This window comes from Scardinius erythrophthalmus (assembly GCF_964197995.2).
Source record: "Scardinius erythrophthalmus genome assembly, chromosome: 14".
Lineage (NCBI taxonomy): Eukaryota > Metazoa > Chordata > Actinopteri > Cypriniformes > Leuciscidae > Scardinius > Scardinius erythrophthalmus.
Window position 1 is genome coordinate 15,876,854 of NC_138234.1, and position 17,947 is coordinate 15,894,800.

The window sequence follows — 17,947 nt, forward strand, 5'->3', positions numbered from 1 at the left end:
GAGACCGCGTTTTTTTACAGTGTGTTCAGGGGACAGGCAGCTAGCGGATAGTGAGGAGATGTTTGCTGTATGTGACAAAAAATGTTTTGGCCTGACATCGCTTAGACAACCTTTAAGAGAAAAATGTTTGTGGTCAAACAGAAGACCAATGAGAGTTCACTGTGATATGAAGCTGTTTCTGTTTCACAGTAACCATCATTTACAAGTGCCAAAAAACCTTTGAGACAGATTTACATATTTAAACAGTTGCTTATCTAACCTCTACCTTTGTGTCCATTTTATTACTTATTCATTTAATAAGTCCAGATGGGAAATTGAAGCTCAAGTCAAGTTAAAAAGATACAAATTCAAGTTAAATGTTTGTTTGTTTTTGTTCACTAAAGGATGAAAAAACAATTGAAAATTCTGCCCATTTGAATACAGTACCCATTAAGAAAGGAATGTGAAGATGTGAATAGATAAAATGTAGATAAAGCTGTTCTGCTCCCTTGTGGTCCAGAAGCAATGACATAAAGTTTCACAGACAGGGTTTAGATTAAGCCACGGTTAGGCCTTAGTTCATTTGGGGGATTTAAGTAGCTTTTTTAAAAGTGGATTTGTAACAGTAATAATGGACAGTAATTTGTAAATGTAAACTTAATGCTTATTTTTCTGAACATGCCATTTGAACCAATAAATAGGGGGAGATGGTTTAATGAGGATGGTTGTAACACTTTTTGATTCAGCATCTATAACTTGATGATTTTTTTAGCTTGAGTTCTCAAACTTTTATACAAAGTACTCCCAGTTGTTAACTAGAAATGGAACAAATTCAACCCTCTACAAGACTATCACAGACCTTGTGACCTGATGTCAAATACATGGTGTTCCTTTGTTACAACCTGCCCCACTACCAGGGTATTGTAACACATGCTGGGGTAAGTTGTAACAATTAGACAAAAGAAGTAATTATGGATGCCATGCCATATGATATTGTTCAAAAACAGATTTATTGGAATAAAAGAACAATCTTTCTCTCTCTCTCTCTCTCTCTCTCTCTCTCTCTCTCTCTCTCTCTCTCTCTCTCTCTCTCTCTCTCTCTCTCTCTCTCTATGACAGACTATGTGTGTGTGTGTGTGTGTGTGTGTGTGTGTGTGTGTGTGTGTGTGTGTGTGTGTGTGTGTGTGTGTGTGTGTGTGTGTGTGTGTGTGTGTGTGTGTGAAGTAGAACAAACTTACTTAAAGGAGAAGTTCACTTTTAAAATGAAAATTCTGTCATCATTTACTCACCCTCATGTTGTTTCAAACCTGTATGAATTTCTTTCTTCTGCTGAACAGAAAGGAAGATATTTAGAAGATTATCATTAACCAGACAGTTTTTGGGTCCCAATGACTTCCATAGTATATTTTTTCCTACTATGGAAGTCATTGGGACCCAAAAACTGTCTGGTTACTGATATTCTTCTAAATATCTTCCTTTCTGTTCAGCAGAAGAAAGAAATTCATACAGCTTTGAAACAACATGAGGGTGAGTATATGATGACAGAATTTTCATTTTAAAAGTGAACTTCTCCTTTAACAATCATCTTAATAATTACACTATAGGCTACTACAATGTACCTTATTAAACAGCATGTTTGTACATCTTTAGGTCTAACAAAAAAAACATGTCTTTGTTTGTAAATTAATCTAGACAAACTTACTGAACGGTATACTTAAACACAACTACAATGTATCTGATTAAAGAACATATTTGCACATCTTTGAGTGAAGTCTAACAAAAAAGACATATCAGTGTGTGTGTGACTGTGTGTCTATGTGTGTATTTCTTAATCAGTCACAGTTCTGACAGATGAATGATGCTGGTAGAATTGATAGGCCCAAAACCTTATTTGGTGTTGAGTTGTTACATGGTCATTATATGGTCAGATGCTTTATTTAAAACACTGGCAGAGACACCTCTGCTCTGTCAGTCTATCTCTTCCATGCCCTAGTCATTTTTAAAAACATTAAAATCATGAAAATGATTGGTTGTATGTAAGGGGATGTTTGTAACACTTTTTAAATAAGTGTCACAACCCTCCCCACCCCTGTCAGCCATTGTTTAGCTAGCTGTATTAGCATAGTGGAAATTAGCAGGTGGAAAATGCATCATATATTGCTTGAAAGTACTATTTAATCTAAAATAAGTCATACATTTGTAAATGTAATAGTACAGATACTAAACAAAAAATAGTCTTGGTCAAAATGTTTACTTTCCCACCTCAAAATCTTTTTTCTCTCTATATATTCTTTATGTGCCTTTTTCCAGCCTTGGTAATCACCATGTGACATCTGGAAGGAAGTAGGAAAATACTGAAGTGATCACATGACTCCTATCTTATCCCTAACTGGTGGAATAACAACTCTTCCCATGTTCCAACTATGTTTTGAACTATATGGTGGAGAACACATTCATACATAATTATATGAGGTCAACAGAACATTATTATAAGACCTTTTTGGCCTTTAACAACTGCGTTCAAGAAAATAAAACGTGGTTTTACTGCTACTCAATGGGCAATTTGAACAGACACTTTCATAGTTCCTCTACATCTGTTTTCTCCCCTGTGAACTTATATTTCCCTTATTTCAGATGTCCTCCAGCAGCACATGAACACGCATAAACCACCAAACATCTTCAGACTGCTTGAGAAGCTCTTCAGCATTATGGTCAATGATAAAGCTCGGGACACGGAGGGTGAAAATGAGAGAATCCAGAAGATTGGATGAGATAACAGAACAAAAACACTTTGAAAAAGCCTGATGTTGGTGCAGATGCTATTCAAAGGTTTACATTTGTCATTGTGTGTTTGGAAATGATCTGAAATCAGTGTTTATCTAATATAACATGATGTGTTTAAATCCATATGGTTACGAAATTGGCAGCAGCTGCAACACACTTCCATTCTTACACAACACATTTTATAGGTAACAACATGTGGACTACAGCGCCATCTCCTGACAGGACACAAAGACAACAGGACACACTGCTGTCCTCACTCTCTACACTGTAAAGAGGTTGCTGTAAATTTTACAGTAACTTACTGGCAGCTGGATGCCAGTAAGTTACTGTAAAATGTTTTACAGTATTATTACTGTATTTTCACTTACAGTATACTGTACCATTTACTGTAATTGCATTTACAGTATTATTACCGTATTTTAATTTACAGTATTAGTATTGATTTTTTTTTTTTTTTTTTTCATCATCTAAATTTTCTTTTTTTTTTATGATTACCCCACCCCCCAAAAAAATCACAATAACTCACAAACATTTGTCCTTATAATATTCTTTTTAATCGTTGAACATTTTGTTTTAGAAGTACAAATTACAAATCTTGACCTTTAGGAGCCACTAGCTGAAGAAAAAAAAAGGCAACATCTCCAAAGTCCATAGAATTAATCTCCTGGTGACCATTTATATCTGTAGCATGGCAAAAACGTACACACACTGAAAAGCAAAACAGGCCTTAAAACAATAAAATACAGTCAAAGTCAGTGTTGTGTTGTTACATTTCAGTAATTTTGCCAGTCAAAGTTGACAAGCTCTCTGATGAGAAACACTGAGGGTTTCAGGCTGATGCTTTTCTTTGGACCTTTCCAGATTTCCATCTGATCTGTGCCTTTGGTGTTTGGTGCCATCAGGGTTGACTCTCAGAATGAACCTGCAAACACAAGCAGGGAAAAATATATAATTTTTTCAGACCGGTGTTGGCAGAATTTCCCCTAACCCTCAAACTTGATGCTGCATGTACTTTGGCGTTAATAAAAGCACTACATCTGATTCTGAATCCACCTACAGTAGTGGTGGGGGAAAAATCGATTCTGTTCAGTGTCACGATATTTTGCGCACGCAATTATATTGATACAGTAGCGCAAAGTATTCCAATATAGGTTATAAGGCTGTGACGGTGGCAGTTTTTTTTACCACTGCGGTGGTAATGGACCAACTACCTGCAGTGGTTGGGGGGTTATTATGAAAATTGAAATAAAAAAATGTAGTTTATTCGAGCAAAAAAGTCTTTATTTGAGCAATTCCGTCAAAGAAGCAACACAAAGCCTGTAAAGCATTCAAATACATATCAGTAAATATTAGAAACTTACATAATAGAAAAGTTAAATCTATAAAAAAAAAACTTTCGTTTAATACTTCCACACAAAGACACGTGATTCCACATGAAGCCATACCGCTCTGTGCTTTGAGAGGGATGACACGAGGAGGAAAGAGACCATCGATCTATTTTCTGATATCTTCATGTTTTCTACTTGTTGTAAAAGGTATGAAAAGTGAATTTAATCTTCCACAAGGGCAAGACATTTAAGCTATGTTTGAAATTGCGCTGCCAAAGAGAGCGAAACTAAAAATCAAATAAACTTGACGCGCCGTACATTTCTAATAACAAGCAAAAACTGTGTTGAAATTAGGGGTGCACCGATCCGATATTAGGATCGGATATCGGCCGCGATACTGATAAAATAGCTGGATCGGGGATCGGAAAAAATAACAGATCCACGGGCCGATCCAGGTTTTTTTTTTTTTTTTTTCGTCGTCGCAGCAGAACCTACGTCATTCGTCAGCTTCACGCGTGTCGCATGCTAGAAGCAACATGGAGCGAGCCAGAGGCCGTTTCTCAATACCAAGTACGCAAACTTCGGACTTGCGTCCTCCTTGGTAGTTCGGACCAAGCGTGCCGCACAAGCCCTGAAAAGTGAAGCCAAAACGTCTCGATCGCCCCCCGGTGATTGGTCCTAGTATAGGTCATAAGCCCCACCTCCCTATGTTATTCAACGGGACGCGAGACCAACTAAAGAATTAAATTACACTTCCAATATCTTTTTCCAAAGGTGGTTTCTTTCAGTTGCTGTCGTTTTTATCACGCTGATGTAAGTTCAAGTGTTTGTTTCAAAAATAAGTTGGTTTTTAGTTAGTTACGTGATGCGGTGGTGTAACGTCATGATTGACAGCTGTGATTGACAGGTTCTCTGAGTGAAGTAGTCACTGAAGCACCAACGGACATTTTTTCGGGATCTTCGGAGGACTGAGGAGATTGTATTTACTTTATTTTAATAAGCCTCTTGTCGAACTGCAATCAATTTTTAAAAAAGTGTGCAGAATGCACTTTCCCTGCGAGAGTGAGGGCGGAGCGTTGATTTCGCGGCTTTACTTCCTGCTCAATACTGCGCAGGTCTGGTCCCGAAATCGCTACTGCGCAGACTCAAGTTCCAATATGTCAGCGCCATATCGGGACTCTGGCGGCTTCAGTTCTCATCAATGGAAGAGAGCGAAGGGGCGTCGTCCATCTTTTTTTACAGTCTATGGTTCGGACTTGCCAAGTTCGACTCAGGAGAACGAACTCCCGAGGACGAGAGGACGCGAGTCCGGTTATTCTGCAAATGGAACAGCAGCGTTCTTGATCGCGTCACTCAGCTCGCTCTGGCTACTCCGGTAATCTCTTTATGTATATTTTAGCCAACAATAAAACGAAGTATGTTATAAAACACCACTCTGCCTCTTTTCATTTAAAAAAAAAATCTTAAACATATTAATCGCCACATAAATGTGGTTCAGGCAAACGCGTACATTGATTATCTTCACTGCATATTTATAACAACACGAAATATAAAACACAACCCTGCTTCTTTTTGTTTTCATTTTTAAAAATAAGAAACATAATGATCATTAAAACTGACATTTAAATTTGCCATTGCTGATTAAGTGAGCATTCAGGTCATGTTTGTGATGGTGGTGTGACAAGTTTGACCAATACACAGTTTTTTTGTTTCCACCGCTACATTTTAATTTTATTTTTTTTACATTTATTTAAAGAAGTTTGATTATATTCTATTTTCGATTTGAATGCACAATTGTTTTTTAAATAAATAAGAATACAACACATTACATACATCTGTTATTTTGTCTTAGTTATGTTTAGTTAGTAAAGTCTGGTGCCTTTAGTCTCTTCAAGGAAGGTATAAGGTGGAAGGTATACAGTTTATTATTAATTCAACTATAGTATCGGATCGGTATCGGGTATCGACAGATACACAAAGCCCAGGCATCGGTATCGGTATCGGGACTGAAAAAGTCGGATCGGTGCACCCCTAGTTGAAATGAATCTGACGTGCAAGTAAAAATGTAGGCTATCTGTCCTACAACGTTTTTCTACTTTACCACAGTAAAGAATGTGAATGTAATAGGCCTAAATAAAAGCGAACCAAGGAAGAAACGTTTATAATCCCCTTCGAAAATCGAGACCTAAGTGAAGATTTTGGGAAAAAAACAAGGTATTACATGCAGGGATGAGTCACAATTTTTGGATATTCGATTAGTTTATTTAATTATAGAATTATAGTATATCGAATAGGTTGTGTAATTATTCTCTAAAATAAAATCTCCATGTTTTTGGTGCTAATGCGGTGGTGACGCGTTCATATAATTACGTTCTGTAATAAGGTCCTGTGTCCTGAATGTTCAAGGACAAAGTTTTTGCACTAGCCTCCAGTAAATGTGTAGAAGATGTTCACAGATTTAATGTGACATTTGAAGTGAGTTGAGCAGTCTTATTTTTTGTAATGTCTTTGAATAATATGGGGGACATGAATCGCAATATATCGCAGAATAGAAACACAATACTTGCTGTATCGCAATGTTAGGAAGCGCAATAATATTGAATTGTGGCCCAAATAATGCAATACTATCGAATCATCAAATTTTTGCCAATTTCCTAACCTACAGGGATGGTATTACCCCATAATACATTACATTCAAATCATTAAAGCATTTCAATATATTCCTGTAGCTTAGATTTCCAGGGAATGGATAATTTAATTTAAACTTAATACAATGTAAGTTGCTTTGGATAAAAGTGACTTCCAAATGCATGCATGTAAATGTAATGTAATGTAAAAAAAAAATATATATATATATTTTGGTTTACCTGATTCTGCATTCGACGAAATAGACAGCTAATGCTGAAGAGTCGTCTGTTAGCAGTTGTAACTGGATGATGATTCTGCCCTTCATTGTCAGCATCCATGTTTTTGCTTTGAGAACAGACTCTCCTGAAACAGACAAAGTCACAGCAGCCTTTTAGTGTTATAGTTTACAGAAAAAAACTAAAATACAATAACAGAACTTATTACTAACAACAATAACATGTGGGGTGAAGATGAGGTAAGATATAATGTTGTATTGTGTTTATAGTTTTTAATCAATTAAACAACATTAAAAATATTAGTTAGCAAAACTTTGCTATATTGATAATGGTATATTGCTAACCCTTTCCTCCTCCTTCTCCTCTTCCTCCTCCAACGTCAACCCGTTCTGTGTATTAGTGGAGAGCGTCAGCAGTGATGTACAGTCCAGAGGGAATGGCCGCTGCAAATTCAAAATAAAGAACAGAAAAGAACATGTTTGCCTGCTTAACTAATGCATACTTCAGCTAATTTAGTTGATGTCATCTTACTCACCTGTAGATGTTATCACCATTACGAAGGCAATCACAAAAAAGACTCCAAAATACACCTCCGACATTTCAGACGACATAATTCAGACCACAAACTTGAAAATAAAACAAAAGATGAAATTAAAAATGGTGTTGGATAAAGGGTTAGTTTACTCAAAATTGTAAATTCTGTCACCATTTACTCACCCTCAACTTGTTCATAACTTCCATTGAATTATTTAATGTGCTGTATACAAAAGAAGATATTTTAAAGAACATGAGCAACCAAACAGTTACTGGTCCCCATTGACATCCAAAGTATTTTTTCTATTATAGAAGTCCATGCGGACCAGCCACTATTTACTAACATTATTCAAAATATCTTATTTTATGTTCAGACGAAAGAACTTCATGCATGTTTAGAACACGTTGTGGGCGAGTAAATGATGACATACATAATTTTCTGTTTAAGGTAACTTTAGCTGCTACTACGTTATCCCTTTAACTTAGTTTTACTCAGTATTTACGTTGTACATCTGCCAAAAAGTTGTGAAAGAGGAGACAGAACATACCAAAGTTATTATGCTTCTCTGTTTAATAAGTTTACTTCGGCTAATTTAGGTGAAGTTGACCATAACGTTACATACCAGTTGATGTTATCACAATGAAAAGGCTCCAACACACTCCATCGTTGCAGATGGCATTATCCAGATCACAAACCTGAAAATAAATCATATAGGCCTACGTGAAAATATTGTTTAAAACCCGCACTTTAACAAGGGTTTCGTCTATCTCACTTTACCTCAGTATTTCACGTTGAGTTCGCTGTTAGCTCGGTTAACGTTACCGACGACTCCGCCCGCCTGATGAGCTAACTTCAGTTAAAGAGGCAGAGGAACACACAACCATTATTGTTTATAGTTTTAACTAAAGAATATTTCGGCTAATATAGGTGAACTTAACTTACTCACCAGTTAATATTATCACCGTGACAGCGACCCGGCCGACATTCAGGAAAAAAAGACAGTAATAAAGGCACCAAAAAAACATTCTGACGACAGTCAGGAAAAAAAGGCACTAAAACCATTCAGACGAAACCAAAATGATACATCATGTTAGTTTGCTGTTAACATAAGTAAAAACATTTGAAAATGTTTGTTTTACATAAAATAGAAATTATATACTAACCTTTTTGGTGAGTTACATGATCTTTTGTCCGTGCATTAACTGCCACTTCACCCCTCAAAAAAACACTTGAAAAGAAATCCCTCTTGCCATTGGTCAGTTTTTCGCGGGCAAGTTCACTACTGTAAATTGATTTACAGTAGTGAAGAATTACAGTAGTGACCCTATATTTTCCCATAATCCTTTGCTGTTTACAGTAACATACTGTATACATATTTTACAGTATCTTACTGTACATATTACAGTAAAATACTGTTCAAATTACAGAAATCCGTTACAGTGTATGTACTGTTGGAGGGCATTTAACATCATTTAGTTGACATCACTATCAACTGACTATAGAACAAGGACTTTATTCATATATACAGCACACATGCTGGACAAAAACAGTGAATGGTGGATTAAGTCTTACTGTGACAGTAATTGGTGTAGATCTTATGGACCACAAGTGAGGACACCTTTGATGGTCTTGTAGAAACTGCTTTCTTCCACCAACTCATGAACCATTTTATTAGGGCCCAAGCCCTGAAAGGGCGAAGGCCCTATTGTTTCCGTAAGGATTTTTTTTTTTTTTTCATTTTTTTTTTTTTTTGCCTTTTTGCCACTTTTGGGGCCCTTAACATGCTCAAAAACTCTTGAAATTTTGCACACACGTCAGAACCTGCGGCCATCAGGGCCGGGCTGAAGCTGGTACTGGGGCGTGGCAGGGGGGCTCGACAGCGCCCCCTGGAATGGGGTCCGAAAACTTGGTCCATAAATCAAACACGCTTGCATGTAATAATATGAAACTCAGTACACATATAGATCTCATCGGGCCGAACAACTTTCGTGCTCTAAGTTTTACAAAAGCCCAACAGGAAGTCGGTTATTATACGTTGTTTGGAAAACGCATACAATGGAATGTGAAATACTCCTCCTAGGGATTTCATCCGATCGCCACCAAACTCGGTGAGAATAAAGTCAAGACATTGAGGATGAATTCTTGCGAACGGATTTTTGATATCTCGAACGGTTTGGCCGTGGCGAGGAAACGAACTTATGGCGAATAATGGGACACAGGAAGTGTGTTATAACTTCTGCATACATTAACTGATCTTGATGAAACTTCAGCAGTGTGTTCGTTGTAAGAGGCCGATCACATGGATGTGACTATTGTGAGGCAAAGTTATAGCGCCACCAACTGGCAGCAGGAAGTGTGTCACTTTCAAAATGCTTTGAAGTCACCCTCTTAATTTTACCAGATTTGCTTCAAACTTTATGTGTATAATGTAAACACAGGGCAGATGTAGACCTGTGAAAGGATTATTGATATCTTAGATACTGTTGCCGTGGCAACGCATCAAGTTTTAATATTCTTTTCGGATGCGTTTGAGACTCTTAACATGCTTGAAATTGGATGAAACTCGACAGACACATAACACTTATTAGCCAGTAGACATGTGAAAAGTTTCAGAAACGGGCGTGGCAGGGGGGCTCAACAGCGCCCTCTTGAACAGGGTCTGAAAACTTGGTCCATATATCAAACACGCTTGCATGAAATAATATGAAACTCGGTACACATATAGATTTCGTCGGGCCGAACAACTTTCCCTCTGACAAGTTTCACGCCAGCCCAACAGGAAGTCAGCTATTATGGGTTGTTTGGAAAACGCTTGCTGTGGAATGTGATGTACTCCTCCTAGAGAATTCATTCAATCACCTCCAAACTCAGTCAGCATGAAGTAAAGACATTGAGGATGCTAAATTGCGGACGGATTTTTGATATCTTGAACGGTTTGGCCGTGGTGAGGAAACGAATTTATGGCGAGAAAAGAGAGACACAAAGTGTTATAACTTCTGCATACATCAACTGATCTTGATGAAACTTCAGCAGTGTGTTCGTGGTAAGAGGCCGATCAGATGGATGTGACTATTGTGAGTCAAAGTTATAGCGCCACCAACTGCCAGCAGGAAGTGTGTCACTTTCAACATGCTTTTGACAAAAGTGGGGGGGTTAGTTTTAAATACAGTAAAAAAAAAATGTTTTTATATTGTTCTCATCAAGCCGGACAACTTTATAATTTACATTCATTAGCTCAGAGCAAAAGGAAGTCAGATATTTTGGTCTGAATGTGGATTTTTTTGCAAAATCAGCCTATGAATTTTTAGCCACTCCTCTTAAACTATTTATTTTATTCCCACCAAACTTTTTCAACATGATGAAAATACATTAAATATGCTAAATTGTGAACGGATAATAAATATCTCTAACGGTTTTGCTATGGCGAGGGATTAAAGTAATGTCCAAAAAGGAAAAACTAAAAGCCTCAAATTTTCTAAAAATGTAATTATATACCATTTATTTCTATATAAAAGTATACAAACATCACAACTTAACATTTTCTTCTTTTTTTTCAATTTAAGAATGAATTTTAAGTTTAAAAACTGCCAGAATGGTTGTTTAGTCTAAACAATACATAAATAAAGTCAAACATAGTGCTATACTGCCCTCTTGTGTTCAAAATCAGGTAGGCCTATTATATCTATATATAAATATACTAGGTATGTGACGGTGAGAATATTTTACCACCGGTTAACTGACGTGTGACACCGCTGGGGGCTTTTTAATCGCTAACTTAAAAACTAAAGTAAAATATGTTCGTCCGCACTGACATTTATAGTGGTTGAGCGAGCGTTTCAAATGAATTCCTATGGAAGTAGGAATTAACTGAAAAACGTTCACTCTGTTCTGCTCGTTCCTCGCCGTGGACGTGCACCGTTATGAATGCCCGTGCAGCCATGAGCATTTTAGTTTCATTTTAAAATTAGCGCCTTTCGGGGGGTGGATTGCTTGAAATTATTTTACAAAAGCACAATTTTGTGTTTTATTGCAACTGTACACAAATATAAGTTAACACTTTGCAGTTTGAATGTCGTCCTGTATAATGATGGAGTATGTTTTTATGTGTCTACTGTTCAATCGCGCCCACGCCACACACACACACACACACACACACACACACACACACACACACACACACGGTTTACTATCTTTGTGGGTACTCTCCATGGACTTAATGGTTTTTATACTGTACAAACTGTATATTCTATCTCCTCACACTAACCCTACCCCTAAACCTACCTATCCCATAAAACTTTCTGCATTTTTACATTTCCAAAAAAACTCATTCTGTATGATTTATAATCTTGTTTACCCATGGGGACCTCTATTTAGGTCCCCACTGTGACACGAGTCCCCATGAGTCTGTGTGCATTCAGGTTAAAGTCCCCACCGGGATAGAAAAACATGAACACACACACACACACACACACACACACACACACACACACACACACACACACACTCCAGCATTACAATCTTGACATCGCAGCCTGTTCATTATAGCCTTAATAAAATATAATAATAAAATAGTCAACCTAACATATAAAAATTACACTGCTCTAAATAGTCAGTAGTACAATTCGTACATTCACAGTAAGCACCGCTCGCTCCACTGTGATGTTTCCAAGCAAATTTTTGCGCATGTGAAGAGGATGATTTTTTCCATCAATATTGGAACACGAGTGAAGAACAAAGCCTATAATAAAGAATAGTTTAGCATCCAAATACATCGCAAATGTTGAAACATTTTGATTCTGATGAGAGGGTTACGTGAGCCCAACACTGCTTACTTTCATTTTTACTTTTACATTAAATTTAAAGGATTTGTTGTGGAATATTTTGAGTGTATCATAAAATCTGAATAAAAAAATAATAATAATAATAAAAAAATAAAAAAATGAATGAATGGATAATATATATATATATATATATATATATATATATATATATATATATATATATATATATATATATATATGTATGTATGTATGTATGTATGTATGTATATATATATATATATATATATATATATATATATATATATATATATAGCTGCGAGCAGCGATAAAGGGCCAAAGCCGGCGGCACCGCCACCCTAAAGGCACCGGGGTTGCGGTGCCACCGGCTTGGGCCCATAATCGCTGCTCGCAGCTATATTTTTCATTACATCCACAATGAGTTATTTTATCTTCATGGCATTTAGGGTGAGATGGTTGTCATTAAACACTCAACTATTATAGATCTGAATTTGTTTTAATATACAAAAGATAAACAACAGGCAACAATGTATAAAAGTATAAAAGTCACAGAAATGTCAACAACAGTGGATGGCTTACAAAATGTAACACTTTTTAGTTAATGCTTAAAGTTATGACTGAAACAACCTCTGAGGATTTGATCTTGAGAGATAAAAAAGATTTATGATTGTGATGATGTGTGAATGGATGCTTCAAGTAAGCCTGTTTGGTGTTATTCAAATTTATCAGAGCAACGGATACAATGATCTCATCTTAAAAAAGAAAAAAGAAAAAGAAAAGAAAGCTTAGGGATCACTCTGCAAATTCCAGTTGTTTGTTCATGTCTCTATTTGGGAACTGAAAAACAGGGAGCTGCCTAAAACTGTGTGAGATCCACTAACACAAGACTCTAGACATCAGTAAATAATCAAATGAAAATAATGAATCAATAATACACAATCATCAATTAACACTCAAACCTAAGTTTGAAATATAAATTAGAGTAAACTAAAATAATAACGGTGTTAAGTGGAACTCAATACTTAGAGCCTGCCACGCCACTGAACACTGTTGTTGTGCCAATGGGGGTCATTATATGTGAAGGTCTTTTGGATCTTCAATTCATGCCACAACAGTTGGGTACACTGTGTGATCTGCTGCAACGGCATCCTGCAAGAAAACAGAACCAGAATCAAGAATCAGATGAGGGGTTGATGGGTTTATATACAGTATGCAGAAAGGTCTCAGTTCTTACCATAGTCTGAAGCAGACGTGCACAGAACGGTGGACCAGCGTCATGCATCTATATCAGTCTGAACTGTTTGAATAATAATCAGACAATGATTAAAAATTAGTTTTTAATCACCATTTAAAATCAATAAAATATGTTCAAGCTTGTTGTTTTTCTCTATGTAATTACTTGCCTTTTTCCCATGTTTTTTTACATCTGTGGTAAATCGCACCTCCGACCACAGCAACGACCACTAGCAGTGCTAGAGTAACAGCTATTAACATCATGAAATGTGAATGCTGGGTCAGTGCTGTAATGAACAGAGAAAACTTTCAAACTGTTATACAGTTTAAAGCTGTAAGTAAATCATGATGATGGAAGGGGACACCTAACATGTTGAGTTACACTTCTTCAGAGAGACTTGAGAAATTGTTTAAAGGAAGTTTGGGTGGGACAAATTGAAACACTTGTCCTTTTTAAAATACACTGTATCAGACCATGTTTTGCTACTTGCTAGTCTGAAATATTTATACTTGCTATTAATTTATAATTTAGGGGGACATTCTTTACACCATTTTATTCGACAAACATTTGTATATGATTACAAATATTTGAATTTTCTAGGATGGGCTGTGCATTTTAAATGTGTATCTGCTGAAGGAACATTTAGCAAAATTTTGGAATAAATTAGAATATATTGTAGATTATCATCAGAGTTAATAGGCCTGAACTAAAAGCAACAAAACACAAAAACTCTGATTTATTGGATAACAGACTAGTTAATACCTGCACATGGTTGACAGACTTGAAGGATGTTCAGATGTGTGGTCTGGTTTGTGATGGGATTGTAGATCACACAGCTGTAAGTGTTTTTATCCTGATATTCCACCTCCAGAGGTAGAGAGAGACTGATGCTGAGATCAGACACACTGATGCTGGACAATACACTGATTCCTTTGTACCAGGAGAGAGTCACATCACTCACATTCAACACTGAACACACCAGTGAACAATTCTGACTAGATGATGATGATGATGATGAAGAACATTGTGAAGAGTTTCTGGTGATGACAGGATCAGGCAGATGAGCTGGAAAGAAAAATGCAAACAATAAATGCTGCTGTTTTATATTTTATTTAAAAGCCATGTTGGCTATTGCAAACTCCACCCAGGTTATAGCTATAATATAATTAGCTCATTACTTTTATTTACATTTTGTGTAAGAAGGATCAACTGTATCACTATTTACACTAAATGTAATCAAGGTGCTTATTGTTTACATGTATACAAAAAGTTTCTACTACTTTTTAAATCATGTAAATAGCATCTAACTTCATTAGCACTTACTATAGCGACTCCCATTCATAAAGTTAACAGTAATAAAGACAGGCAGGTACATTTTGAAATGTACTTTTTCACTATAAACAGAAATTAAGCAGTCAATAATGTCATACAACACTGATCAACAAAAACTATAAGTCATTATGAATAATTAGGACAACGACAAGATGCCATGAATATGACGAGGGTGTGCATAATGTACACTGAAAACCAATCAGTAGTTGGTGTATCTAACACAGATTTAGATTTGAGAGAAATACGCCTTTTGTGTACATAGAAAAAGTCTTAGATCTTTGAATTCAGCTCATGAAAAATGGGGGCAAAAACAAAAGTGTTCCGTTTATAATTTTGTTCAGTGTATTATAATATCTTTAACTCACCATAAATGTAAATATTGAAATTGTTCATCTTTGACCCTGAGCTCCTGATGATATGTAGTTTATAAAGTCCAGTGTGTTCAGTTCTGATGTTTTTGATGGTCAGAGATCCAGTTCGACTGTCTACCTGGAGTCTGTCTCTGAACTTCTCATTACTATCATAAACATTAATCTTCTGTCTGTGGATTTCAGCAATACGAGTCTCTTGAGGTCCAAACGTCCACAGTATCTGATCATCTCTCTGTACTTGAACATCAGTGTTTAGAGTGACAGGATCTCCCTCAGTCACTGACACTGACTTCACTTCATCTGTATCAGCAAACACATCTGAAACACATTTAGAAAATATTTGTAGATCTTATATGATTGGAAAAAAAAAATATATATATTTTTTTTTACATTTACATTTATTCATTTAGCTGACGCTTTTATCCAAAGCGACTTACAATTGCTATATATGTCAAAGGTCGCACGCCTCTGGAGCAACTAGGGGTTAAGTGTCTTGCTCAGGGACACATTGGTGTCTCACAGTGGATTCGAACCCGGGTCTCTCACACCAAAGGCATGTGTCTTATCCATTGCGCCACACCACCACCCTATATATATTTGCTCATCAATTATTGGAGGCAGTTTATAATTTAACCAGATTTAAATTTATTTATGATGTATAAAGCTATCATAAATATCGATCAGGGCTTGTCAATATGAATAAAATTATGAATGAGAGAAAAATGACTAGATAGTAGGCTACAATCATTTCCTTATTAGGGATTAAGGATAGTTCACCCAAAAATTAAAATCCTTTCATTCTCTCATCCTCAAGTTGTTCCATAGTATTTTTGGAAGTCAATGGCTACCGTCAACTGTGTGGTCACCAACATTCTTCAAAAATCTTCTTTTATGTTCAACAAAAGAAAGAAACTCATACTCATACTTCGACTTGGCGGAGTAATATCTTCACTAGAGGGAGCGGGGGCCGGTGAGAGGATTTTTCACGAGTGAAGATATTACTCCGCCAAGTCGAAGTGCTCATAAGCACTTGCTATGGTATTCCGCCATACAATATAGTTATCCATTTTACACGCTTAGAAAAGCGCAACGTTTTGTTTTGTGTCACCGTCCTAGGTCGAGTTACACTACGCGAGTAACTGTATTTAAATAGGGAAAACGTGGAGGTGTTTGGTAGCTTCTCTGCTTGGCCCATATTGAATGAACTGAGTGAAAAAAGTTTCGCCGCGCGCCAGAGCGATTGAGTGCACGCACTGAGACGAGAGAGGTATCAACTCGTCTTAGTTAAGGGAATAACATAGTTTAATATGAAAAGACGGTGGAGTATCCCTTTAAGTAGTGCAATTATTTATTGATTATTAATTCACTAGATAGATTCAAACCTTCAGTTTTTTTTTTTTTTTTTGCAAACATACTTTGCAGACATTATTTACAACTTAAAGTACTTTGCTCAGTTATAGTAACTTAAAAAAGCATAAGTCAACCTGCAATACCAAACAAGACAGGGACAAGCCAAGAAATGTAGATACTGATTCTATTATGATAGTGAGGGAACTCAGCGAAAGAAGGGTTGATGATGTCATCAGTTAATTTCCTCAACAAGCGATCCTGTCTGTTTATACACTGATCCTCACAAACTTCTCTAAAACACGCTTCTTCGGTGAGCATTAGTTATAAAATACCCACAAAACATTAATTATGACAACTACGCGAAAGTATTGAACTGTGTTCATGTGATAACACACCGCATGTGAACAGAGAGCGTAGGCTACCATAGGCTGCACGGGTTGTTAGCAGCCCAGTAACGGACTCACGCGCATACGACTCCTGTATGTCACTGTAATCGTTTTACCTTCATTAATCGTCTTCCATCAAAGCTTTATTGACAATTGTTGTCTTTATCCAACTGAGAGATGAAGTTTCACTAAGCGGGGTGTTTCAGTCTGTAAGCTATTTCACACAGCGCGATGAGAAAAACGGCTGTTTGGAAATAGTCTACGAGTACGTTTTGTTTTAATTTATTTTTATGTTTCTTAAATTGATATTTTTTTTATTCGACGTATTAATAATAAAGAATTCCATTACAGCCTATTTAAATTGATTTTAAGTTATCGCGTTAGGCAAAACCACGCAGGTTGAAACCACTGAATTAGAATATCACTTAATTTCAACATATGCTCCCGATCCAGGTAGGCTACTTCAAGCAACTAGCCTATAAAGAGTTTCAACTTTGTCTAAATGCTTACGGCTACAAGTCAAACACTCCTTAGCCTACCCTATAGGCTTATTTATCCAACAAGAATAGCTGTTTAGTGTTACCAGCCCCAAAAAGTCGCATCTACTAAAACAACGAGAATTAAGAAGACGCTAAAAGTTTACCTTTTTTAAACGATAGACAAAGGCAGAAGAAGATAGCTCTGTACATCATCGCAGAAACTGCAGCTCACGAGCGGCTGCCGGACTACTGCTCAACTGTAATACGTAGCCCTGCGGAAAATACCTGCTACCGGTAGGGGCGCATACAAGACTCAGATTCAAGATTCCAATTCAAACAGGACAGGCGTGTCATGATTTATTAATTTGTCTATTAACATATATGACCTACTTTTGTTGCTTATTTCATGCATGGGTTTAAAATGTAGCCTGACTGATTTTTACTTAAAGTATAAAGTCAAAATTCTATTTACCCAAGTCAAAACACCTAGATTTTTTTTCCTGAAA

At 36.6% G+C, this 17,947-nt stretch overlaps 1 protein-coding gene and 1 long non-coding RNA gene across 2 annotated transcripts; both read right to left on the minus strand.

Annotated features, from left to right (window-relative positions):
* Positions 1-7,490: 7,490 nt before the first annotated feature.
* LOC308702579 lies at positions 7,491-8,313 on the minus strand. Its single transcript, XR_014031624.1, has 3 exons — positions 8,268-8,313; positions 8,113-8,185; positions 7,491-7,581 (listed from the first exon to the last, which is right to left on the minus strand). It is a non-coding gene; the product is annotated as an uncharacterized lncRNA (long non-coding RNA).
* Positions 8,314-13,684: 5,371 nt separating this feature from the next.
* On the minus strand, positions 13,685-17,688 carry LOC308702147 (natural killer cell receptor 2B4-like; the record flags this gene model as incomplete). The annotated part of the gene is made up of 4 exons (XM_081384814.1): positions 17,606-17,688; positions 15,221-15,544; positions 14,286-14,588; positions 13,685-13,809 (listed from the first exon to the last, which is right to left on the minus strand). The coding sequence occupies exons 1-4, from the start codon at positions 17,652-17,654 to the stop codon at positions 13,685-13,687; spliced, it is 801 nt and encodes a 266-aa protein (XP_081240940.1). The 5' UTR covers positions 17,655-17,688.
* Positions 17,689-17,947: the final 259 nt, after the last annotated feature.